Raw genomic sequence first — 26,837 nt, forward strand, 5'->3', positions numbered from 1 at the left:
GTGGCCATCACATCCAGCCTGGTTAATCACCTGGTGACGCAGTTCTGACATGGCGGGCAGAGGGGACCGAGAGACTCGGAAGACCAAGACGCCCCTGCGTGGGGGCCCGGTCCAGTCTAACGTGATGGACTGCTACACCCATTCCAAGGGGTCCCCCGGAACCGCCCTGCCCGGAGCCAGTAATGTTGATCTCCCTGTGGACGCGTCGACGGAGCCTTCTTTGCAGGACATCATGGGCGCCATTTCTGCTATGAAGGAGACGATAGGCCAACAATATGAAGCTTTGGCCCACAAAATCGACACCGTGGCCATTGATGTAAACTTAATTCGTGCTGACCTGTCGAAAACCAATGAGAAGGTGAAGTCACTGGATCTTAAGTCATCCAGTCTCACGGAGGACGTTTCGGAGATACAGACGGAGGTCGGCAACCTTCGCAGGGTGAACGACTTCATGACCCGGCGCTTGGAGGACTTTGAGAACAGGGCACGTCGCTGTAATGTACGCGTGGTCGGGGTTCCGGAGAATCCAGAACCTCACTCTGTTGATCTCCTTGTTGAGGACTTGATCCAGAACCACCTCTCTCCGTCTGGTCTGACGAAGTTTTTCGCTGTGGAACGTGCCCATCGTGTTCCGGGGGGCAAGGGTAAGCCGGGCGCCCCGCCGAGGCCTATTGTTGCGAAACTCTTCCATTATAGGGATCGGGACGCTATCCTGCAAGCATCGCGTGTGAAGGGCCCGGTGGCCTTTGAGAACGCCACGGTGAACTTCTATCCGGACTTTTCTCAACAGGTCCAGAGACAGCGTATGGGCTTCCGTGATGTCAAGAAACGTCTCCGAGACATGGGGCTTCGCTACGCCATGCTTTTTCCGACCAGGCTGCGCGTTGAGTACAACGACCGAACCTTCTTTTTTGATCGGCCTGATTCTGTAAATGACTGGATGGACTCTCTGCCTGATCGATCTCCTGGGACTGAGTCCGCCGCCCACCCGGGTGGTGCTGAGGGTGGTGTGGAGAGCTGAACAATTCGCCTACGCCTGGGCCCACGAATAGAGTAAACTCTTCAGGGATTTAATGCCTCAGTGCCTCTGCTGTTTGTGTATTCTCCTCCTTGTCTGTCTTACTCGGGGTGGCGGGTGGGCCGGAGCCTTTCCTCCTCCGGGGTTCTTTTTGTAGAATGGGGGTTCTTGGGCGACAGGCACACTGCATGTTGGGGTGGCTATTTAGCATTTTGCAGGGGTGCAGGGTGGGGGGTGTTTTCTTGATTGTTGGGGGGTGGGTGGTTGGGATGTTCGATGTTTTTGTGTTATGTTTTCAAGGCGAATCAATCTGGCATCTGCTCCCTTTTATGTCATGCTCATTGCGGGGGGTTTCGGGGTTGCTGTGTGGGATGGGGGGTAGCGGGTTGAGGCTTGTTTCGTGGAATGTTAATGGTCTGGGAGATCGCATTAAGCGGAGTGTGGTGTTAAAATGTCTACGCCGTTTATCTCCCGATATTGTTTTCTTGCAGGAAACTCATTTGGTGGGCAATACTTGTCGTGCGATGAATAGGTGGGGGTATCGCCTTGCTGCACATTCGGGGTTTACCACGGGTTCCAGGGGGGTGGGTATCCTTGTTCGGGCTTCCCTAGCTATTGATGATGTGATCCTTGATGATCGGGGGCGTTATGCTGTCCTCGTGGGTCGCTATGAAGGTCGTACCCTCTCCTTGTTTACTGTTTATGTACCCCCCGGCCTGCAGACTTCTACCTTTGCCGATTTGGGCCGTGTGTTGTTGGACCTTCCTGATAGTACTCTTTTTCTTGCAGGAGATTTTAATTCTGTGATCTCCGGTCTACAAGATCGCTACCCCCCTAGGGATACTCCTTGAGCCCAACAGTGGTTAGGTGGGTTTTTGGATACGTTTGGTTTGGTGGATTGCTGGAGGCTCCTGCATCCTACCCAGCTTCAATACACTTTCCATTCGGGGGCCCACGGGAGTCTGTCTAGACTGGATTATTTCCTGATGCCCGCGGCGCAGACGCCGGCGGTACGTGAGATCAGACACCTCCCCCGGGGCATCTCCGATCATTCCCCGCTCTGGCTTTATTTTGAGTTAGGGGTGGAGGCGGTGGGCCGAGTGGCTCCAATTAACCCCTGGTATATTGCCTCCCCTGGGACCCGAAACCTTTTGACTAAGTCTTTAGATGCTTACTTTTTGGACAACGAGGGGTCGGTTTCCTCGGCGGTATCCCTGTGGGAGGCCTTTAAAACAGTGATTCGTGGGCAGGCCCTTTCTCTAATTGCTGAATCCAAGAAGGCTAGGAATCGGGAGGTGGTGGACCTTGAGATAGAGATTGCTGAGAGGGAGGCCGACTTAGAGTCTGAGATCACCTCTGATAAACTCCACGCCCTGGGTCTGAAACAATTTGCTTATAAATCCTTGGTCAAAGATGCGGCTAGACTGATGTTCCGGGAACAGCAGGGTCGTTTGTATGATGTGGGGGACAAAGCGGGTAAATTGTTGGCGTGGTTGGATAAGAAAGAGAGAGCGAATCGTGTTGTGCCTGTGATTCAGTCGTCGACTGGTGTCGGAGTGACAGACCCGGTTGGAATAGTTGAATGTTTTGCTGAGTATTTTCGTGTGGTGTATACCCCTGTGTCTGAACGAGATGTGGCTGACTCTCGCCTTTTGTTGCGAGACATAGCTTTGCCCAGTGTTTCCGATCTGGACCGTGTCTCGTTGGAGTCCCCTTTTACTACGGATGAAATAGCGACTGCCATTCGTTCGCTCCGTTCGGGCAAGGCCTTGGGCCCGAATGGGTTGCCAATTGAGCTGTACAAGCTACGCCCTGACAAGGTAGCGCCCTATCTCCGTGCCATGTTTTTGGAGTCCCGGGAACGGGGTATTCTCCCGTATGACCAGCGTCTTGCTACGATAGTCGTAATTCCCACGGACGGGAAGCCGCGGGACCTTTGTTCGTATTATAGGCCCATTTCCCTGTTAAATGTTGAGCCTAAGGTCCTGGCTAAGCTCCTGGCAACCCGCCTGCTGACGGTCATTAGCGACTTGGTTCATCCGGATCAGTCCGGATTTATCCCACATCGCAACACGGCTCTTAACCTACGTCGTCTTCACGGTGCTGTTGCGAGGGCGGGGCTTCTGACGGAGCCGGCCATTTTGGCCTCGTTAGACGCCTCGATGGCTTTTGACACGGTTGAGTGGCCCTATCTTTGGGCAGCTCTCGAAAAATTTGGTTTTGGACCTGAATTTATTGGATGGGTGAAGTTGTTGTATGTGGAACCCTTAGCGCAAGTGGTGGTGAACGGTAGAGTTTCTGTCCCCTTTAGCCTTGGTAGAGGGACCCGTCAGGGTTGCCCCCTGTCTCCATTGCTTTTCGCGCTGGCCTTGGAACCGTTAGCTGCGTGGCTTCGTTGGGAACCCTCCCTCAAAGGGATCCGCTGGTCACCGGACTTTGAAGACCGCGTCTCTCTCTACGCGGACGACATTCTTCTTTACCTGACATCCCCGCGTAAATCTTTGAACGTCTTATTTGATGTTCTTACTTCGTTCGGTGCTAACTCGGGCCTTGTTATTAATTGGGCTAAGTCCTGTGTGTATGTTCTCTCTGGTGTTTTGCCCTCTTTGCCGGCCAGATTCCCTATCCAGGTGGTCCAGTCTGGCTTCAAGTATTTAGGGATTTTTATTACCCGGGATTCCTCTCTCCGGTTTGAGCGTAATCTCCTCCCCCCGCTTCTTAGATTGCGACTGGATGTGGCCCGTTGGCGTAAGCTGCCCCTGTCTCCTCTGGGTAGGGCTGCTCTCTTTAAAATGATGTCTTTGCCGCGGTTCCTCTACGCCCTTCAGAACTCTTTCGACGATGTTCCTGCTACTTATTTCAGAGAAATCGAGAGTCTGCAAAGACAATTGATTTGGGATGGGCGTCCACGTATAGCCCTTGCGAAACTTACTACCCCTTGGTATGACGGGGGCATGGCACTCCCCGACATCAAGAGGTACTACTGGGCAGCCCAGCTATCGGCCATTAACCATGCGATGTACTCGCCGGGTCGCGATCCGGCGTTTGAGATGGATAAGCTCCAGTTGCCGGGAGGGGACTTTAATAGAGCGCTATACTCCAGATCGGCCGGGCGCCATCTTGTGGGCCCGACCAGGGCAGCGGTCAACGTGTGGCGCGCAGCGAATGTGAGTTTGGGATGGGAGAATCGGCTGACGCTGGCGACTCCGCTTTATGCTTCTGAACGTTTGGGAAGTCTCTGGTCTTCTAAGGGCTTTGATCGCTGGGATGTGATTGGGATTTGTAAAGTGGGTGACGTTTGTGTGAATGGTTGCGTGAAATCATTCCAGGCCCTTAAGACAGAATACGACTTGAGTGATAGAGAGTTTTTCCGGTATCTGCAGATCCGACATGCCTTGGCCTCGGTTCTGACTCCTGATGTGGCCCTGCCCGAGTCTTCCCCCCTTGAAGATCGTATACTAGATGGACACTTGCCCGACAGCACCATCTCTCTCATCTACAAGAACCTGATTCATAATTGGGAGTGTCCTGTGGTGGCAGCTTATTGGGTGGATGTGCTTGCGTTCATGACTGTGGTGACTGGTGTTGACCTGCAGCCTGAGGCCCGTCGCTGTCTGCTGAATGTGTGGGAACCTTCCGATTACTCTGTGGCCCAGACTAGATGGGGGACCCTGGGTTACATGGTCGCGAAGCGTGACATTGCGCAACTCTGGGGTGCATCCCGACCTCCTGATGTTTCAGTGTGGGAGGACAACATGGACTGGTCCATGTTCCGTGAGAAGACAGTCTACGTGGCTAGGGGCAGGCCGGGGGCGTGGGCGAAAATTTGGGGTCAATGGAATGCATACCGTGGAGAAATTTGTACCCCTCCCTTGGTTGCCACCTCCGATGTTACCCTGTCTCCTTAGGCTGACGTTCCCGAAATTTTTCGCTCTGTTCTAGGATTTTCCTGTCCTCCCTGCTCCCCCCCCCCCCTCACGGCCTCCCCGACTCTCATTGATGTATTTCTGTTCTCCTGTTTCGTGACCTCCCCCTCTGCTATTTGGGCTGACTTGATTATTGCACTCGCCTTATGTTTGTGTTGGTTATTTTCATGTTTTATATAGAAAATTGTTGTATCCTGTTCTATGTCTTGAGCAATTTTGTTCTAAGATTTGGCCTGACCTAGGAAATGATTGCTTATTTCATGTGTCGTATTATGCGACTTAGCGGCCAGCCCGTGTGGTTGTGGGCCCATCTATGTAATTTTATGTGATTGCTCAATAAAAGTTTTTAACCAAAAAAAAAAAAAAAAAAAAAAAAAAGTTGGTCATCCACCGGCGTGTGCGATCCAAATAGAATGAGAGCGCACGTTTTGGGTCCAGACGGTGGAGCCGCTCTTCCTCTTTAGAGGGATGCGGTGGCGGAAAGAAGGTTGGCAAGGTGATAGACTGCCCGATGTGGAAGGCCGTGACAACCTTGGGCAGGAAAGATGGCTTAGTACGCAACACAACCTTGTCCGGATGGACAGAAAGGAAAGGAGGGGTACAAGAAAGGGCCTGGAGCTCACTCACTCTCCTGGCAGAGGTGATGGCAACCAGGAAAGCAGTCTTCAGAGTAAGAAGGCGGAGAGGACAGTTGTGAAGTGGCTCAAAGGGAGCGCAAATCAGAACCGTAAGAACAAGGTTCAAGTCCCACTGAGGCATCACAAACGGAACAGGAGGAAACGTGTGTGTGATGCCCTTCAGAAAACGATTTACAATAGGGGACTTGAACAAAGAAGGTTGATCAGGCAGCCTTAGAAAGGCTGAAAGGGCAGAAAGGTAGCCCTTGATAGTGCCCAGAGCTGAGAGAAAGAAGGAAGAGAAGAACCTCAGAGAGAGGGGCAGCAAGAGGATCCACAGCCTTTGCTGTGCACCATGCCACAAATCTGTTCCACCTGCAGGCGTATACCGACTTGGTGGAGCGATGCCTGGCTGCCAGAATGACGCTACAGACTTCAGGAGGCAAGTCAAATGGCCTCAACTGTCACCGCTCAATCTCCAAGCATGGAGGTGGAGACTGGACAGGTTCGGGTGGAGGACCATCCCCTGCTGCTGCGACAGAAGGTCCTCCTGAAGAGGCAGACAAACCGGGGGATCGACTGACATACTGAGTAGCTCTGGATACCAGTACCTTCGTGCCCAGTCCGGAGCCACAAGGATGACTTGTGCCCGGTCGCGCTTGATCTTCTTCAGCACTCTGGGCAGAAGTGGTATAGGCGGAAAGGCGTACAATAGACCGCAACTCCACTCGCGACGAAAAGCGTCTCTGAGCGAGTGCCGCCTTGGAAATTCCAACGCGCAGAACTGATGACATTGCGTGTTCTCTTCGGTGGCGAATAGATCTAACCAAGGCTCTCCCCATCGCTGAAAGAGGCCTTGCGCCACGTCCAAGTTCAGACGCCATTCGTGATCCATCATGCACCGACGGCTGAGCTCGTCCGCCCTGGCGTTCAGAGAACCTGCCAGGTGTTGAGCCACCAGGGTCACGCCCTGGCGTTCCAGCCACTGCCAGAGGATCAGAGCCTCCTGACAAAGGGTCCACGACCCCACCCTGCCCTGTTTGTTGCAGTACCACATGGCGGTGGTGTTGTCCGTGAACACCTGCACTACACTCCCCCGTACAGAGGGGAGGAATGCTTTCAGTGCTAGACGAATCGCCCGCAACTCCAAAAGGTTGATGTGGAGCCGGGCCTCCGCCGGAGACCAGAGGCCTCTGATCTCCGCCTCTCTCATGTGGCCTCCCCAGCCCTGAAGGGACGCATCCGTCACAACTACGTGCTCCGGTTGGGGAAGGGAGAGGGATCTGCCGCTGACCCAATCGCGGTCCGTGAGCCACCACTGCACTAGTCTCGCAGTGCCCTCCGAGATCAGGACGTGGTCGGACAGGTTGCCCTGATGCTGGGCCCACAAACTTCAGGTCTCACTGCAGAGCCCGCATCCGCCACCTGGCGTGATGCACCAGTAGGATGCAGGAGGCCATCAGCCCCAGAAGGCGAAGCGTCAACCTGACCGAGACCCGGGATAAAGGCTGAAAGATCGGAATCAGAGCCTGAATATCCCAAACCCGCTGTTCGGGAGGATAAACCCAAAACTGCGCTGAGTCCAGAACCGCTCTGATAAAGAGGAGCTTCTGAGAGGGGCACAAGTGTGACTTCGGCACATTGAGGGAGAACCCCAGCTGGTGCAGGAGGTCTGCCGTTGTCTGGAGGTGGCTGACGACTGTTTGGAGCGAGCCCGCCTTCAACAACCAGTCGTCGAGGTAGGGGAAGACTGAAACCCCTAACCTGCGCAGATGAGCTGCGACCACCGCCATCATCTTTGTGAACACCCGTGGGGCGCTGGTAAGGCCGAAGGGGAGCACGGTAAACTGAAAGTACTCGTGGCCAACCGTGTACCGCAGGTAGCGCCGGTGGGCCGGCAGGATGGGGATGTGGAAATAAGCGTCCTGCAAGTCCAACGCTACCATCCAGTCTCCTGGGTCCAGGGCAGCTAAGACCTGAGCCAGTGTCAGCCTTTTGAACTTCTCCTTCCGGAGGAAGCCGTTGACGTTCCTTAGGTCCAAGATAGGGCGTAGGCCCCCTTTGCCCTTCTTGGGTACCAGAAAGTAGTGGGAGTAGCAACCACACCCTACTTCTGGCCCAGGAACGCACTCGATGGCCCCCTTGGCCAAGAGGGCCGTAACTTCCTCCTGCAGAGGCCGCAAATGATCCCACGATACTCTGTGGTACTGCGGTGGCATGGCTGGAGGGGTCGCCTCGAAGGGGAGGGAGTAGCCCATGTCGGACGATTTGCAGCACCCACCTGTCCGACATGACAGTGCGCCAGTGGAGGAGGTGATGGCGAACCCTGCCCCCCACTGGCGTCACATGGGCCTGAAAGCACGGACTAGGAGGGTTTTGAGGCGGATGCTGTGGGGGAAGGTGTGGACTGACCTCGCCTTTGTCCCCGACCGCCGCCACGGCGGTTTCCACGGCCGCCACCGCGTTGGGTATTACCCTGCGGAGCGTGGCTGGCAGCACGAGTGGGTACACCCCTTCCGTGGCCTCGAAAGGAGTGAAAGGCAGCCGATTGCTGGCGCGGGCCGAGAGGCCCAAGGACTTGGCCATAGCCCTGGAGTCCTTAAAGCGCTCAAGCGCATGGTCTGCCTTGTCGCCAAAAAGGTGACGGCCATCAAACGGCATGTCCATGAGTGTATTCTGGACATCAGCCGAGAAGTTGGCGGACTCAACCAGGCGTGGCGACGAATCGCCACCGTCGTTGCCATCGCTCTGCCCGGAGAGTCGGTGGTATCCAGTCCACACCGGATCGAATAACGTGCCGCATCGCGACCTTCCACAAGGGCTTGGCCGAGTTTAGCCCGTACCTCCAACGGGCATTCTGGCAGCACGTCCGTGACCGTATCCCACAGAGAGTGGGTGTAACGGCCCAAGAGGTACGCGGTGTTGGAAGACCGCAGTCCCAGACTCAGGGAGGAGACTACCTTCTTGCCGTATTGCTCGTACCTCTTGGATTCCCTGTCAGGCGGCGCCGACGGGAATGCGGTCTGGGAATTTGAGGCCTGGATCAACCAGGCTCTCAGGGGTGGGGTGGGTGGACAGGAAACAAGGGTCGCCCGGGGCCGGGCGCTGGCGTCTGGCCACGTTCCTATCTACAGGCGAACCTGTAGCGGGCTTGGACCAAGTGCCCAAAAGAACGTCGGTCAAGGCCTCGTTAAACGGCAGCAGAGGCTCGGCTGAGCATGACTGCGGCTTAAGGACCTCAGTGAGGAGGTTAGTCCTCACGGCCGCAACGGGGAGCTCAAGGCCCAAGGCCTTGGCCGCCCTCATCAACACCACACTGTAGGTTGCCCCCTCCTCCGTAGCCACGGTAGGAGGTAAGACAAAGTCAGTGTCCGGCGAAGTGTCCAGACCACTGGCATCCCCAAGTTCACCTGTCCAGTCCTCCTGAGACTGACATTCACGTGTCAGAGGGTCGTCAGACCCCTCCCAATCCTCCTCATCACCCATCTCCTGGTACTCAGGGTTAGCAAATGATGGGGCCGGTTCATGGAAAGTGAACTCTCCGAACGGCGTCTGAACCGGGTCGAGGGAGGCATCGGGGACGGCGCCGCCCGAGGACGGTGCCGGGAGTGACACCTGAGGGACCGGCGCCGGGGAGGTCATTAAGTCCACCCGCAACGACCCGGATCCGGAACCGGATCCAGCAGGGCCCGAAGGCGCCGGGCCCGAAGGCGCCGGCGGCGTCGGAGCCGAAGCACCCGACGGCATCGGGGCCAAAGCCCCCGACCCGCTAGGTCCCCCACACGGGTCCGCTGGGCCCGAAGGCGCCACGGAGCCCGTCGGAGGAGAGAGGGACCTCATGGCCATGAGGAACCGCTCGATCTCCTCCGGCGCCGCGTGAGGGCCAGGGACCGGAGGGTATGGGGCCGGACGCGGAGCCGCATGGGCGGTGTCACCTGAACCCCCGGCCGCGTCGCGCGAGCGTCGGGGGGAGTCGGAAGAGCGATGATGTCTCTTCGACTTCTTGTGCTTACCTGACGACTTCGACCCCGAGGAATGATGTCGACTCCCGGAGCTCCAATGGCTCCTCTCCCGCGACCGGTCCCTCGACCTCCGTCCGGACCGGGACCGTTCTCGGCGTGGGGCCGACTGCCGGAGTTCGAGTCGCTTACGGGACCGCTCCCGCATAGCCTTCGAAGTTAGGGCCCGGCAGTCGGAACAGGTCTTGTCGTCGTGGTCAACGCCAGGACAGTGGAGACACCAACGGTGAGGGTCGGTGACCGACATCAGCCGGTCGCATTCCTCACAGGGCTTAAAACCTGGCATCCCTACCGGCACTGTTCGGAGTCAAAGACTTCGAAAGAGGATGATCAAAAGATCAAAAAAGTTTAGTCAAAAAGTGACCACTTTTTCCGGATCTGCACTGCATCTGCACTGCTGGCGCGGAAAAAAGAAGAACTGACGTCAGCACGCGGAGGCGGCGTCTAAGTACTCCGACGACGTCATCACGGCGCCCACGACGCCGACGACGGACGTGGAGCCGCAGACGACGCCTACCGATGCGCAAGGGTAGTGCTATGCAAAAAATTTCCGGATCCAGTTTGACGCCTGGGGATATTCTAAGGTAAGGAATCTATCACTAACGTGTCTCTTTCAGATACAGCTTATAGGCATAGCTACCCCTGGGAACAAGGTAGGAAAATAAAGTTTTAATATGCCTGAACTCAGAATGTTAAAATGCATCTTTTAGTGAAGGTGATTTTTACATTATGTGTTTGAAAATACCACTTTTAGAAAGTAGGTATTTTCTTGCTTAGCCACTCAGTGTGCCTCTGCTAGGATCTGTATTGAATGTCTGGCTTTTGAGTGACAGGGGCTGGGGACGTCCAGTGGCCCTAGATAGTCTGGATGAGCCAGGGCTGTGCTGAATAGACCTGGGCTGCATTTAGAGTCGGGGGAGAAGATTTCCGTTCACCTGAATGGTCCTGGTCTGCCAATGACAATGCTGTCTCCACCTCCTGCCAGGAAGCTGCACCAGAGAGGACAGAACTGGTTTTGACTGAGCACAGGGCTTCTCTGCCACGAGAGAACAAAGGATTTTGTAGTATAAATATCGGGGTCCAGACTTTTAGATCACTTCTGAGAATCATGAGGAACCTTTGCCAAGGGGAAGAGCCGGAAAAGTGGAGGAGGTGTGTTGTCTGTGTCTGGGGTTGGCCTGCAGTGGATACTTGCTGCCAAGGGAATGAGAAAGGACTTTGCGGTTTGCTGGGACCCCTGCTTGAAGGAGATCTCCAAGGGCTTGAATTGAGCTTGCCTTCTGTTCTGAAGTCTCAGGGACACAAAACCGTCACCCTCCGTCCCCCCTGATCTCCTTTGCTGAGCCTTTGGAGGTTGTTGTGGGACTGGAAACTGCAAGAACTGTGAATATTGACGCATCGCCTGTTTAAGACGCATCGCTGTGGTGCGAGAGAAGATTTCCGATGCATTTCCACCGCCGAAGAATCGATGCAGCGACTGCTCCTGCCTGAAGTGTCTGCTGGCCGACGAATTCTGTGCACCGATCACCGATGTCTGAGGTCACCGCACCAATTCAGACGCAGGCCCGGTTGGAGAAGAACTGACGCATCGCACCGGATCGTCACACAACGCATTGAAGCGTCAAGTCTGTCATATCGTTGGGGGACGCAGTAAGTAACAGAAGCATCACCTCCCCACGCAGTAAGAAAACTGATGCATCACCTCCATTCCGGTAAGAAACAGACGCATCACCTCCCCTGCACGGCAGTAAAGAACCGACGCATCACCTACCCCGGAGCAAGGAACCAACGCATCACCTTCCCTGAGTGTAAGAAACAGACGCAGTACCTTCCCTGCGACCCTTTCTGCTTGCATTATTCAACGAATCCAAGGTACATTGTGTAAAAGTGTTACATCTCACATTCTCTTGAAACTTAAGCGTTTCTACCTTTTAAGAAGCATATTTTTTGTACTGTATTGTGGATTTTTGTTGCTTTGGTCTTGTTTTGGATAAAGATTACTTATTTTTCTAAACGGGTGTGGGGTCCATTGGTATTGTTTTCACTATCACTGTATGTGTTCACAAATGCTTTACACACTGCCTAGGAGATAAGCCTGTCTGCTTGTGCCAAGCTAGCAAGGGGGTGAGCAAGGGATTATTTTAGGAGTGTATTCTCCTGACTAGAAGCAAGGGTCCCTATTTGGACAAAGGTACCTACCTCTGCCAACTAGAGACCCCCATTTCTAACACACACGTGAACAGGATTTAAATTAGTAGCTTTATGTAATAGTTGACCAATTAAATTCTGTCAGGAGAAAGAGTGAAAATCTCTACAATTCTGTATTTGTGTTCCATGATTCACCAGCTTAGCGCAGTGTGAACTGTTTTCGGAGTAAAAAGCAGCTGTTTTGCTGGGATATTATGAATGAATTCTGGGTGGTTCAAAGCCTGGCCTCCTGGACTCGTTTTAGACTGATGAATTTGAATTAGTAGCTTGCCACTTCCAATTGAAGGCTATTCTGCTATTGACTGGCTCCTGATTAACTCTTGCTGCACTCACACAGGTATTTGGCAGCTTTCTTCGCATGTCTATTTATAACAAGCATTTGCAATGCAATAGGTCTCGCATTAGGAAAGTTTGAGCTATTGGTATTGTAAATGACACATTTTTTATTTATGTGTTGGTTTTGAAAATAGCGAAAATAGCTTTGTCATTTACAATGCCAAAAGTTTTAACTTTCGCAAATGTGACACCTATAGCATTTGTAATGCAATATGTGTTGTATTTACGTGACTTAGATGTATTGATATTACAAATAAAAAGGGTGCAGTGTGTGTGTGAGGGTGCAGTGTGTGTGTGTGAGGGTGCAGTGTGTGTGTGTGAGGGTGCAGTGTGTGTGTGTGAGGGTGCAGTGTGTGTGTGAGGGTGCAGAGTGTGTGAGGGTGCAGAGTGTGTGAGGGTGCAGAGTGTGTGAGAGTGCAGTGTGTGAGAGTGCAGAGTGTGTGAGAGTGCAGAGTGTGTGAGGGTGCAGAGTGTGTGAGGGTGCAGAGTGTGAGGGTGCAGAGTGTGTGAGGGTGCAGAGTGTGTTAGGGTGCATAGTGTGTGAGGGTGCAGAGTGTGTGAGGGTGCAGAGTGTGTGAGGGTGCAGAGTGTGTGAGGGTGAGTCTCCTGGGAACATAAACTATGGGAAAATGAATATTGGGAAACATTACATACGTGCAGGAGTTTGCATGGCAATATACAAAATAAAGAAACATAGAGGTAAATACCAGCTTTAAAAAATCCATTAAGTTGCTAGAGACGCACAGCAGCTGTGATTTCATGTAAATAAAATAAAACAAGTCACTGCGAACACGCTGTGTAGCCAATAAATTATATGTCTGCCCACAAGGCTGTAGTCAGACACCCTTTCATGCACAGGACTTAAGTCTCAAACAATCTCTTGCCAGTGTTGTCAAAGTCAGGACTAGCTCCCCCTGGATGATTTCTAAAGCAGGCCTTTTGAGTGTAAATATTGGCGCTGGGGGGTTAAGTGTCGCTGGAGATCCTTCAAATCTCAGGCAGGAATCCCTGCAGGGCTGGCTCCGCTTTTCATCCTTCAAGCGAGGCTTACATTACACATAGCTCTGAGAGGCTATTAGTTAGTTGGTGCGCGCTGCCTAACTGGTCTAATCAATGGTCAACAGGGGAGAGGCAGATTCTGTATCTAAAGGAAGTGTTCATATAGTCTGTCTGCAGGGAAAAAAGTCGAGGTGCTGCAGCGACATGTTCAAGATCACACAGTGTGCCTCTCTGATAGCAGCCATAGCATTTCCAAAACTGTTTTATGTTTAAAAAAATCTTAATGGGCGTAGGATGATAACATATTCAGAAGTGGGTGCTTGAACAATATATCCAAACTTTTAGCACTGAAAACATCTATGTGTGTTTTTAGGTGTTTTAGTGGAAGAAATAATGGATGGTGCTATGAACAAAGTTTCTGGCAAAGGAGTTAGCTGATTCTTCTAAAGTAAAGGGATTACATTCAATTACTTGCTGACAGTACCAGGCGTGGTAGCATGTCTTCATCCTTTGAAAAAAGTACAGTGATCGAATGCTGCACATAGAGGGCATAGGGTAGACCTGTGTGCCAGCATTTGCGAAATGTACCGTAATTTTACTCTAGCTTTACTGGCTGCCTCTGTGAGAGTTCATCTCCTTAGGTCTTATGAGCCGCGCATGTTTGTCTGGCCATTAGGATGAAAGCTATGCCAGAATGTCTGGGCAAAACATCACACGTTCAGCTCTTGGTACTGCACGCAAAGCCTGGGCGTCGATGGACTGCACCTCTTTGTCAGGGGTGTTAAAAATGTGATAGGTATACTTGAGGCTGTGTGCATTAAACGTATCTTTTTTTGCATTTGGAGGCTAAATAACTACAATACAGTGTGACAGTTCGCAGAAGGAGGGGTAAATGTACCTGTACTGCCAGCCTTTGCCACCGCTACAGCCAGTACCCCCTGGCCCTCGAGGCCCGGGGTCGCTCTTGTTCGGCAGCCCCAGAACCTCCAGCTTGTTCTCGGTGTCGCAGACCCTGACCGGGGTGGTCTCCCCCTGCATGGCGACTCCGTGGACGCTGACCACACTGCAGCCCCCACCCCCGGGAGCTACAGCCTCCCGTGGTCTGCTCCTTGCGGTCTCCTCCTCGTCCTCTTCATTCCCAGGGCCTCTACAGTACAGCAGCTCAGAGAAGGGTCCCGGAGGTAGGATATTGCCTCCTTTCCTAAGTCCGCCCCGGCTTGGCGAACTCTACACCCGCCTCCCAGGGAGACACAGGGAAAGCAGGAGGCGGGACAAGTGATGACACCACAGCCACTACGCTTCCGGGGCCCTGCAGAACAAACGCTGGGATACCCTTCTGAAGTCAACATAGCGCCATTTTGGTTAAGGAGCAATACATGAACAATAGAACCAAACAATACTAGAACGTCAAGGTTCAACGGGAAGATCAGAAACCAAACTTGAAAAACACCTTCTGTAAGAGTAAACTATTGAAAATAGCAGAAAACGCAAACTGTAATGGAAGCTACGAATGAGACAATGTGAGCGTAGGCATTTCTTAATATTCTTATATTATTATATTAAATCAATCTCCTAGATTTGTTAAAAAATATATACGATTTAAAATTGATATAGTACAAACCTAATACATATGATGACAAACATTATTGTTATTCCTATGTTAAAAGTCCTAGGAACATCGTGCGGTCTCCATTTAAAGATGGCCGCTTTTTCGTATTCACGCAGGAACATTTACAGACAATCTTCCGAAAGAACAGTCAGGAGGCGACCGCCTGCAGTGTGCAAAGGGCCGCTCACTCCGAAAACGGTTTGCTATTCGTAGACTCGCAGACCGAAAACTGCCATCACCTAAACATTTGCTGACATCTTAAACAGGTATAATTTCTCATTCTTTAAACTGCTACTACTACAAAAACAAAGGTGATTGGCCCATGCTGCCGTTTTTGCTGGGGCCACGACGCACCCTGCAGTTAGAAATGATAGCGGACCAGAGAGGGAGCATGTCTAAAAGGAGTACTGCCTCCTGATTGGCTGAGGAGCCGACGCGGGAATCGAAACTAGTGGTGCGCGCGCACCAGAGGAGCGGGGGCAAGGGAGCGCGAAGACGCCGAGACGAGGTAAGGGATGTGTGTGTAAGCGCCGGGGGTTCTCTGTGTATGTGTGTGCGTGCGTGCGTGTGTGTATGCGGGGGGGTTCTGTATGTATGTATGTATGTGTGTGTGTATGCGTGGGGGGGCTGTATGTGTGTTGTGCATGTGTTGTGAAGAGCCTGTTGATGCGCGCGACCTGATCCCGGCAGGCTGCTGCTGCTGCTGCTGCGTGCGCGTGACAGTCTGTTGTCCTCTCCGGCTCCCTTTGAGTCCTTGAAAGCCGGAATGATAACAATAGTCTCGCTCTGCGACAGCAGGCCTTTGGCCTGCAATCGCAGGGCGAGACCTAAAAACTACTAAGCCCCACATGTTCCTGATTTTTAATCCTTTGTGCCTGCTGGCGTTCCCTCCCAATTCCTCTAACCATATCTTCCATTAGGACAGTTTCTACACGGCTGTACAGTTAGGCCTAACAAGGGATGGTCAGAGACTACTAGTGTAATAGCCAGATGTGTTGTATGGCCACTGGCAGACTGAATAGACAGAGACTTAAAGAGTCAACATATTGGCTAGACTAACTAGATAAATATGGTATTGTAAACATACATACACAAAAACACATGGCTGTATTCAATAAATTACATATAGAGGTCATTACCTGATAAAACAACTGTTCTAGGAAACCAAATCCAGTAGCTACAGAATTGAAACCTTATGTAACACACTGGTGGCTAACTCACAATGGATGGATTAAAGTATACTTTCCAGTATGTCCTTTTAAAAATGACCCAATTATATTGTAATGACAAAAGTTGGTATGTTACAAGAAATTAAAGGCTTCTGCTCCCAACATTTCCAATTCCTCGAAAAATACAGCAAATATTAAAAATAATGCATTTGTTTCTCTTCTATTTTCGAACACTCACCTGAAAGTGTAGGGCAACGACTTGTCTAGCCATCAGGGTATTCAAATGTTCTTGGAATTTTGGAGACAAAATGTCCTGTGACAAGGTCTCATATGGATCAAACGCTTGTTCCTAACACAAGGACAAATGTGGTCAGCATCATGTTTTAACAAAATTATTTAACAGCAACATTATAAAAAAAAAGATTGTTGTCAGAACATATATTTCATGCTATATTATATATCGTGTACTAAGCTAATTCAAGAGCATTCCTTGAATTTCATTCTACGGTTTTCCAGTGTAACACCCATACGGTTAACTGAATTTATTCTACGCCAGTAGAGTGTATTATAGTCCTCCACAAGTAATCTTGTCTGAAAAGTGTTGTACTTGGGCTGTTTGATGGTGCTATTATATTCAGGACTACACGGTCTTCTCATGATGTAATGCGCTGTAGAGTGTCTTGGACGCGGGATTCCACCCAAGTCAGTTTCTCCGTGGCTGGCGAAAGAGGAATCACGCTCAATCTTGTGTGGTGATAATAAAGGTGTACTTTACACTTCAACGGTGTGAGAGCGTCACTACCACCCACAAAAAGACACAAACCTGACAGTCCCTGAATTTCACAACCATAACTCATGACTCGACACGCAGCACCATTCAGTGATCAGATGGACACAGCAAGAGCATATTAAGCACAAGAGCAGGGCATGAACGCCCTCAACGATACCCACCCAAGGACTTCAAAGTAAAGCAGGCTTAAATTATGAATATTGATGTATACCTGCTAGCCACAGTATAATCCAAGAGGCCTCCTTCAGAGAAGGTGTGTACAGTGTGTTTTAAAAGCACCATAACAACATCTTGAGACACAAAACAAGCCAAATTTTCACAATTTAGTAAAAAGATAGAGAACACCATTATTGAAAATCTGATCACGGTTCAAAATGTACTTTTTTAAAAATAAAATACTCACTTTCAAAAATAGTCTTCCAAAGATTGTTATCCAGAGCAGTTACTGGAGGGAAGTCCTCCACCAAAGAACAACAAGCAATAGCAAAGCCAATAGGTCCTGCCTTTTGGACCTATTACCTTTGCCAATTCTGTTTGGGGGCCAGTAATTGCATGAGGGAAGCACAAGAGGATGAAAACAGCAAAGACTGCAGGGGGAATGGGGGTTGCAGGGGTAAAAGCACACGAGAGAGACACCACATTGGGGTTATTCTGTGAAGGTTATAAGCACTTAAGGCAGAGATCAACATGGAGCATAGGGGAGGAGGGATTTACAGGGAGAGAAGCACACGAGGGACAGATTAATCAATCAATCAGAGTACTTGTAGAGCGCGCTACTTACCCGTGACCGCTGAGGGGGGGGGGGGGGGGCGGGGGGAGATGCTGCTGCTACGGCTCGAAGAGCCAGGTCTTGAGGAGTCTTCTGAAGGCAAGTAGGTCTTGGGTCTGCCGTATGTGGGTAGGGAGGGTGTTCCAGGTCTTGGCGGCGAGGTAGGAGAAGGATCTGCCGCCGGAGGTCCTTCGTTGGATGTGGGGGACAGCGGCGAGGGCGAGGCTGGCGGAGCAGAGCTGGCGGGTGGGGGTGTAGAACCTGAGTCTGCTGTTAAGGTAGGCTAGTCCGGCATAGTGGAGTGCTTTGTGTGCGTGGGTGAGGAGCTTGAAGGTGATCCTCTTGTCGATGGGGAGCCAGTGCAGGTCTCTCAGGTGGGGGGTGATGTGGCTGCGGCGGGGGACGTTGATGATCAGTCGGGCGGAGGCATTTTGGATGCGTTGTAGTCGTCGTAGGTGTTTGGCTGGGATTCCTGCGTAGAGTGCGTTGCCGTAGTCCAGTCTGCTGCTGACAAGGGCCTGTGTCACCGTTCTTCTTGTTTCGGTCGGGATCTACTTGTAGATCCTGCAAAGAATGCGGAGGGTGTTGTAGCAGGAGGAGGAGACAGTGTTGACCTGCTTAGACATGGAGAGGGAGGAGTCGAGGATGAATCCTAGGTTGCGTGCATGGTCGGTGGGTGTTGGTGCTGTTCCCAGTGTGGTGGGCCACCAGGAGTCGTCCCAGGATGAGGGGGTGGGTCTGAGGATGAGTACCTCCGTCTTGTCCGAGTTCAGCTTCAGACGGCTGCTCCTCATCCAGTCTGAGGCGGCCTTCATTCCCTCGTGGAGGTTGGTTTTGGCGGTGTGTGGGTCCTTGGTGAGGGAGAGGATGAGCTGGGTGTCGTCGGCATAGGAGATGATGTTGAGGTTGTGATGGCGGGCCACTTGTGCGAGGGGGCCATGTAAATGTTGAATAGCGTCGTGCTGAGGGATGAGCCCTGGGGGACGCCGCAGATGATGTCGGTGGCTTCGGATCAGAAGGGTGGGAGGCGGACGCTCTGGGTTCTGCCGGAGAGGAAGGACGTGGTCCAGTCAAGGGCCTTCTCTTGGATTCTGGCTTCTAGGAGGCGTGTCTTTAGAGTGCGATGGCAGACCGTGTCGAAGGCGGCCGACAGGTCCAGGAGGATGAGGACTAATGTTTTTCCGTTGTCTAGTTGGCACCTGATGTCGTCTGTGGCGGGGATGAGGACTGTCTCGGTGCTGTGGTTTCGTCTGAATCCAGACTGGGACGGGTCCAAGATGTTGTTGTCTTCCAGGTGGCGAGCCAAATGCCTGTTGACTATTTTCTCGATGACCTTTGCAGGGAACGGGAGCAGGGAGATGGGCCAGAAGTTCTTGAGGAGGGCGTTGATTTCGGCGTGCTTCCAGATTTCCGGGAATGTCGCTGTTTCGAAGGAGATGTTGATGACCTTCTGTAGTTGGGGTGCGATGGCTGCGTCTGCTTTTTGAATACGTGGTGTCGGCACGGGTCTGACGGAGATCCTGAGTGGATGGAGTTCATGACCTTGCGTGTCTCGTCGTCGTTGTACCAGGAGGTCAGGCGGTTGCTGGTGGTGGTGTTCACAGGGGAGGTGGAGTCTGGGCGGTCGTGGTGTTGAGGCGGTCGTGGTGTTAAAGCTGTCGTGGATGTCAGCATTCTTGCGGTGGATGGCTAGTGAGTCGCACAGTTCTTGTGAGGGTGGGATGTCGTTGGCATTGGCGCTGGGGTTGGAGAGTTCCTTTACGATGCTGAAGAGCTCTTTGCTGTCGTGTGCATTGTTATCCAAGCGGTCTTTGAAGGAGGATCTCTTGGCTAATCTGATGAGGTGGTGATGTCTGCGGGTGGCGTCCTTGTGGGCTGCTTGGTTGTCCGGTGTGTGTTCGTGGAGCCATATTTTCTCCAGTTTCCGGCTTTGGGCGTTTGGAGGTCGGGAGCTCGTCGGTGAACCAGGTGGCTCTCTCGCTGGCGTGGCTGTTGGGAGGGTTTCTTGAGCGGGGCGAGGGTGTTGGCGCAGTCGTCGATCCACTGTCTGAGGTTGCAGGCTGCGGCGTCTGGGTCGGTGGGTTCTGGGCGAGGGTGGTGATCAGCCGGTCTTCGGTGACTTTGCTCCAGCAGCAGCGAGGCAGTTGTTGGGTGCGGTGGTGCATGGTTGATTTCTTGAAGGTGAAATGAATGCAGCGGTGGTCGGTCCAGTGGAGTTCGCTGGTGTGGTCGAAGGCGACGTGGGTGCCTGTGGAGAAGACGGGGTCCAGCGTGTGGCCGGCGGCGTGGGTGGGTGGGTGCGGTGATGAGTTGTTTGAGGCAGAGGTTGGCGAGGTTGTCGATCAGGGTTGCGGAGGTTGCGTTGTTGTTGTTCTCGAGGTGGAAGTTAAGGTCCCCGAGGAGGATGTAGTCCGTGGAGGCAAGTGCGTGGGTGCTGCGAAGGTTGGCGGTGTAGTCACTGAACTGTGCCCGGGGGCTCTGTAGATGAGTTTTCCTCTGAGGGTGGTGTTGGGGTCGGTGTGGATGCTGAAGTGCAGGAGTTCGGCGATGTTGAGGGTGTCGTCTGCGTGGGTAGCGACCTTGAGGGTGGACTTGTGGACGATGGCTATTCCTCCTCCGGTTCTGTTGGCGCGATCCCTGCGGGTTATCTTGTAGCCATCCGGAATGGCTATGGTGATGTCGGGCACCAAGGAGTCGTTCCACCAGGTCTCGGTCAGGAAGGCCACGTCTGGGGCGGAGGTGTCGAGCAGATCCCAGAGCTTGATGGCGTGTTTGCGTGCGGAGCGGGGGTTGAGGAGTATGCAGCGGAGGTGGTTGGGTCCAGTCCTTGGAGGTTTGGTGGTTCTGTCTCAGGTGAAGCGAATAGTTTTCTTACCTGTCGGTATAGTTTTGAAGCTTGAAGATCTTTCTGGATTCACTATGCTGTGCATTATTCCGCGGTCTTGTGGTTGGGTCCGGAATCAGTCTTTTTTTTTTTTTTTTTCCTTCGTAGCCCACGTGGGCGTCGGCGTCCCACCTCTCTGGGTGTATTTCCGGTGACGTCGGCATGCTTCCTGCAGAAGCTCCCACTCTTGGGCGCCATCTTCGGATTCTTTTTTCCGTGTTTGTTCTGTTTCCGAAGTTGTGGCAATGTTCCATTAAGTAATTTTCCGCTTTTAACCTTTAAGGTGTTTTGTTTTAGTATTTGTCTCTGTTTTAACCACCTTTTCTCTCTCCAGCCTCATCTTTCTGGCGGAGGTGGGTGGGTTCGCTAGTGAATCCAGAAAGATCTTCAAGCTGCAAAACTATACCGACAGGTAAGAAAACTATTCGTTTTGCAGCGTGAATCTTTCTGGATTCACTATGCTGTGCATAGACTTTGTAGCGGTTTCTAATTTCTGTGGCGGCTGGGTGGAAGATGAGCGTTGGTTATTGAATATGTGTTGAAGCACCTTTTGTCCGACTTGTGCTTCCCTGTTCATCTGTATATCCACGCAGTAGTGCTTCGGGAACGTGTGCACCGAAGCCCATGTTGCCGCCAGGCATATGTCTTGTATGGGTGTGTTAGCCAGGAAGGCTATTGTAGCACCCTTTTTCCTAGTGGAGTGGGCACGTGTCCCCTCTGCTAGTTCTTGTCCTGCTCGCTTCTGGCAGAACTGTATTGTTTGTGCGATCCATCGTGCAATGGTCTCTTTGGTTACTGCTTTTCCCATGAAACTGTTGGCGAATGACACAAAGAACTGTTTTGTTTTCCTGTGTCCCTTCGTTCTCTCAATGTAGTGCATGACTGCTCTTCTGGCGCCCAGGGTGTGCAGAGCTCGCTCTGCGCTAGTGGTTGGTTTTTGGAAAAAACTCGGTATCTGTATAGACTGGTTCATGTGGAACTTGGACACCACCTTTGGCATGAAGTGTGGGTCAGTTCTCATCACAACCCTATCATTGTGTATTTGTATGTAGGGTTCTTGTAGCGTTAGTGCCTGAAGTTTGCTTACTCTGCGTAAGGACGTTATTGCAACCAGGAAAGCTGTTTTTATTGTTAGCATGTCTAGGGCGGCTTTGTGAAGTGGTTCAAAAGGCTCTTTCATGAGTTCCGTTAGGACTATGTTAAAGTTCCATGCAGGTGGCGGCACCCGTTTTGGTGGTGCGATCCTCTTTGCTCCTTCCAGGAATCTTTTCACCACTTGTGATGTGAAGAAACTCTTGCACGTTTCTCCTCTTGTGTAAGCGACTATCGCTGCCAAGTGAACTCTTAACGAGGATGAACTAAGGTTCCTCTCTAGCAGGTGCGTGAGGTACTTTAGCACTGTGGAGTCCTTCTTCATTTTATTGTGAAGCTTTTCTCTTCTGCACCACATTGTGAATCTTTTCCACTTCGCAACATAGCACTCCTGAGTGCTGGGTTTTCGTGCCTCCCGAAGAACCCTCAGGGTGCTTTCTGGTAGTTTTAAATGTGCAAACTCTATGTCATCAGGAGCCACGCCACCAGGCTCAGGCTCTCTGGTTCTGAGTGCAGCACTTCTCCGTTCTGCATGGAGAGCAGGTCTTTTCTTTTGCCGAATCTGTGGGGTGCACACTGTGTCATCTCCATGATCTGCGAGTACCATGTCTGTCTGGCCCATTGCGGTGCGACCAGTATCAGGGTCATGTTGCTCATTCTGCATTTGCTGAGCACTCTGTGCATCAGCGGTATCGGGGGAAAAGCGTAAGCAAATGTCCTGGACCAATCTATCCATAGGGCATTCCCCAGTGATCCCTCCTCGGGCTGTCTGGATGCTAAGTTTTGGCATTTTGCATTCTGGCGTGTGGCAAAAAGGTCCACCGATGGTGTTCCCCATCTGTAGAACAGCCACCTTGTCGCTTGTGCATTGAGCTCCCACTCGTGGGATGCCGATGTCTGTCTGCTGAGCCAATCTGCTTGTACGTTGTCCTTCCCTGGTAGGTGTATGGCTGGCAGGTCTATCTTGAGTGGGATGGCCCATCTCCATATCTCCTGTGCTAGCTTTGAAAGCATGGCTGACTGTGTCCCACCCTGCTTGATGATGCAGAACATTGCTGTGGTGTTGTCTGTTTGTATCAATACTGTGTGCTTGTACAGCCTAGTTTGGAAAGCTTACAATGTAAGGTAGATTGTCTTCAATTCCAGGAACATGGAGAACATAACATGGGGAAAGCCTCTAACGCCCCCAACACCAACAGTGACCATCACCACAGACGCATCCCTGAAGGGATGGGGTGCTCACATGGAGGAACTCAAAGTGAGAGGACTGTGAACACCAGCAGATGCGACCAAGCACCACCATGTCATTTCCTTCTGCACTGAGTGCGTTACAACCACTAGATCTTCCCAACGGCCTGTAGCTTGTGACCATTGCCCCTGTAGCCATTCTTGAATGTGTCTCATGTGGAGCCGTACATTTGGTACTAGGTGGATGCATGATGCCATCATGCCCATGATCTTGCTCGCAGTCCTCACTGTCCGAGCTTGCCCCTTCTGGTAGAGCCGAGTTTCTTTCACTAGCGCTCTCGCCCTCTTCTCGCTGGGGACCACCTTGCCCTGCAAGGTGTTGATCTGTGCTCCCAGGAAAATCTTCACTTGTTCCAGTTCCATTGAGGATTTCTTCCAATGGATGGAGAACCCCAGGTTTATGAGTGTGGTCGTCACTGTTTGTGCGTGCCGCTTGCATCTCTGGTATGAGTTTGCTTTTACTAGCCAGTCGTCCAGGTAAGGATATACGTGTTTTCCTTTCCTTCGTAGGTGTGCTGCGACCGCTGCAAGGCACTTTGTGAAGACCCTTGGTGCTGATTTTAGCCTGAAGGCTAGTGTTATGAACTGGTAGTGGTTTTCTCCGATGGGGAGTCTGCGCATATGCTTGTGCTTTCTGTTCATTGGGATGTGCAGGTAGGCATCCTTGAGGTCTATTGTGACCATGAAGTCCCCGATTTGCAATTGCGGGAGCACCTCTTGCAGGGAGGTCATTTTGAACTTTTGCGTTCTTATGAATTTGTTCAGGAACCTTAGGTCCAGAATGGGTCTCATTGTTTCGTCTACTTTTGGTACCAGGAAGTACGTTGAGTATACACCTTTGTTCCTTTCCCTGAACGGTACTGGTTCTATGGCCTGCTTCTGCAGGAGCTCCTTTGCTTCTTCCTGAAGACGCTCTAGTTGTTTGTTTGCTAGTGGTCTTCTTTTTGGTATTCTGCTTGTTGGCCTCCCCTCCAACTCTATGCAGTATCCGAATTGGATGATGTTGAGAATCCATTTGTCTGATGTGATTTCTCTCCATGTTTGGAGGTAAAATCTTAATCTTCCTCCCACTGGTGTTATGTGGTCGTAGGTGATTAGTTTGTGTAACACTTGATCCCTCTGTACGTGCTGCACCCTGGGATCTTTTCTATGGGTGGGCACACAGAGTTTTTTGAAGTCACTTAGAGGCGGGCTGCTGACCCCCTCTTTTATTTTGTCCACGTCCATTTCCTCTCCCTCGAAAGGACTGGCCTCTTGGCTGGTACTGCCAGGACTGCTTATGCTGACCACGCTGAACTTGTGTGTCTGCCTGGTGCGCTTGTTGGAAAGCCTGGTGTGATGTACCTGGCTGGTTTCCACCTCTCCCGCTGGGTCTTCGTGACGGGGTGCCCCTTTTGCCACCTCTGAACTGCAATGCTCCCATGGGCCTTGCCGTTTCGTTATCCTTTTTCAGTTGGCTGAGCTTCTCATCAACTGGTGCTCCAAACAAGGTTTCGCCGTTGAACGGTGTGTTCAGGATGCTGTACTGCACCTCGGGCTTGAAACCTGAAATCCTGAGCCAGGCGTGTCTCCTCTCAGTGATGCCCATCATCATGAGCCTGCTGGAGGTGTCTGCTCCATCCAGGGCAGTCTTGAGGCAAGAATTTGCCGCGTTCTTCCCCTCCTCCACCAATTTCTTGGCCTTTTGCCTGGAATCTTGGGGCAGGTCTTTCACCAACTGACCGAGCTCCTCCATGATATGGTACATGTGCCTGTTGATCAGGGCGTTGGAATTCGCCATGCTCCAGTGGGTTACGGCATTCCGTTCAATCCTTTTGCCCACCAGATCCAGCCTCTTGCTTTCCTTATCTGGAGGTGGCCCAGAAGTAGTGGGCACGTTTGCCCTCTTTCTTGCTGTGGCTGTGATGATGGAGTCTGCGGAGACCGTGCCCTGAATGTAGGATGGGTCTTTTGAGGAATGTTTGTATTTTTTCTCCGTCCTGGGGGTGACTGCCTTGAATGTTGCGGGCTCCTTGAATGCTTCCCTTCCCTGAGCCAAGACGCTGTTGAGCATGGGGAGGTACTGGCTCTTCGTTTGGGTGTGGAGCAGTGTCTCTAGAAGGAAGTCTGCTTTCTGCTGCTCTTCATCGAGCTTGAGCCTGAATGCCGCTGCGGCAGTCTTTATCACCGAGTTGTAGGCCCCAATGTCGTCCGGCGGCGAGGGCCTCGAGGGATATGTGTCGATGGCCTCCTCTGGGCTTAAGGTGTCGACATCCAGATAATCCACATCCTGTGTTTCAGAGGGAGCAGACCCGGGGTCCGTCCTGCTGTCCTCTTCCTCCTCATAGTCGTAACTATAGTAGGGACTCTCTTCCTCTTCCTGGTCGATTTTCTCGACGTCAGCCGCCTGTTCCTCGGCGTCATAGTCTTCCTCCTCGACCACCTCTACAACCTGTGCCTTGGTTTTGTGGGGGATCGTGTAGGCCTTCATCTTGGCGTCTAATTCCTTCTTCCGCTGCAAGATGCATTCCAATTCCGCCTCGAGGCGCCTTTTCTTTTTCTCCATCTCGGCTGCGTGTTCCGCGTCGGATGGTTGGGCCGCTCTTTTCGGCGGTTGGCTCGGCGCCGAGCTGATCCTCGGTGTCGAAAGCTTCGTCGCCGAACTGGATTTCTTGTCTCTGGTCGGCGTCGGCCTCGAAGGTGCTTTAGGGTCCTTCTCCCTCGGCGTCGAACGATCCTTTTCGGCAACGTTTTTCGACGACTTTTGCTGTTCAACAGCCCTCGGCGCCGGGGACTCCTTCTCAAAGGATCCGCTGGGCCTGGATACAGCAGCGGGCGCTGAAGTTTTTGGCACCGGCGCTTTCGAGGCCTTGCCCTCGTTCTTTCGAGACTCAGAGTCTCTCGGGTGTTTAGGGGCCGTAGAGTCTCCTACCTTATCAAAAGTCTTGGTATTATCGGTCTCTACGACCGTGTAGCCGTCGTCTTCGGCGTCGGCGTTGTCCTCTTCCTCGAAGACATCCCCAGATCGTGAAGGAATGGAGTTGGGGCTTTGCCCTGCAGGGTGGCGTGCGCTACCCTCTGCCTCGCTCTCACACGAAGGGTCTTCGGGATGAAGACTGAGCAGGCGTTGCAGTCCTCGCTCCCGTGGTCGACCGGTAGGCAAAGGTTGCAAACCGGGTGCTCGTCCTTCTGCGCGTACTTGTGGTGGCAGTTCCGGCAGAACTTGAAGGGCGTGTTGTCCATCTTGAGCGCTCAGGGGGCCCCCTGGTCGTGCGTTCGTCGACGAGCGTCAAAGTTCTCGAAGTTTCCTCCTTCCCCTTCGTCGGCCCTTGGTTGATGAAGTCTCTTGAAGTCTTCTGAGTTGTTTTCCTTCCAATTTCTATATTCGTCGTCTACTTTCTCCAAAAATGTCTGGAGCCCAAACGGGAACGATCCAGACCCGACCGCGGAAAAAAGAATCTGAAGATGGCGCCCAAGAGTGGGAGCTTCCGCAGGAAGCATGCCGACGTCACCGGAAATACACCCAGAGAGGTGGGATGCCGACGCCCACAAGGGCTACGAAAAAAAAAGAAGACTACGATTCCGGACCAAACCACAAGACCGCGGAGTAATGCACAGCATAGTGAATCCAGAAGGATTCACGCTGCAAAACTGTAGGTGCGGCAGGAGAAGGGACCGTGGGTCCGTTTCGGGGTGGCCTGGAAGCAGGTGTGGTTTCAGCCAGCGTTGAGGCTGCTGCCGTCGTAGTGGAGACACAGAGCGCATGGGGTTTGAGAGGGAAGCACTTGAGGGAGAGCGCAATGCAAGCATGGGGATGTTTGCAGGTGGGGAAGCACACAAGGGAGAGTGACACGAAGCACGAGGAGGAGCAGGGGTTTCAGGGAGGAAGCACACTAAAATAAAAGCAAGAGAGAGCGTGGGGGTGGAAAAAGCACATGGAGAAAGCAAAACATAGCGTGGGGGTGGTGTGGGGTGGACAATGCACAATAAGAGCAAAACTGAATGTGTGTGTTGTGCAAGGGGAGTAACATATGAGTGAGAGCAATATGAGGCAAGGATTGCAAATGAGCGAGAGAGCAACAGGAAGTGCAGAGGTTATCAGGAGGAAAAACACAAAGGAGAGGACTGGAAAACAAATGATAGTGGAGTGCTCAACAAAAAAAGAAAAAAGGGC

At 52.2% G+C, this 26,837-nt stretch overlaps 1 protein-coding gene across 2 annotated transcripts in view; it reads right to left on the reverse strand.

Annotated features, from left to right (window-relative positions):
* The window catches only part of SOS2 (SOS Ras/Rho guanine nucleotide exchange factor 2), a 358,219-nt gene that overhangs the window by 168,922 nt on the left and 162,460 nt on the right, over positions 1–26,837 (reverse strand). For both annotated transcript variants that reach the window (XM_078659714.1, XM_078659715.1), the window contains one exon: positions 16,140–16,250. In XM_078659714.1, the coding sequence (XP_078515840.1) occupies positions 16,140–16,250 (111 nt within the window). The remainder of the gene's footprint in view (positions 1–16,139; positions 16,251–26,837) is intronic.

Source organism: Lissotriton helveticus, chromosome 9 (assembly GCF_964261635.1).
Source record: "Lissotriton helveticus chromosome 9, aLisHel1.1, whole genome shotgun sequence".
NCBI classification, from domain to species: Eukaryota; Metazoa; Chordata; class Amphibia; order Caudata; family Salamandridae; genus Lissotriton; species Lissotriton helveticus.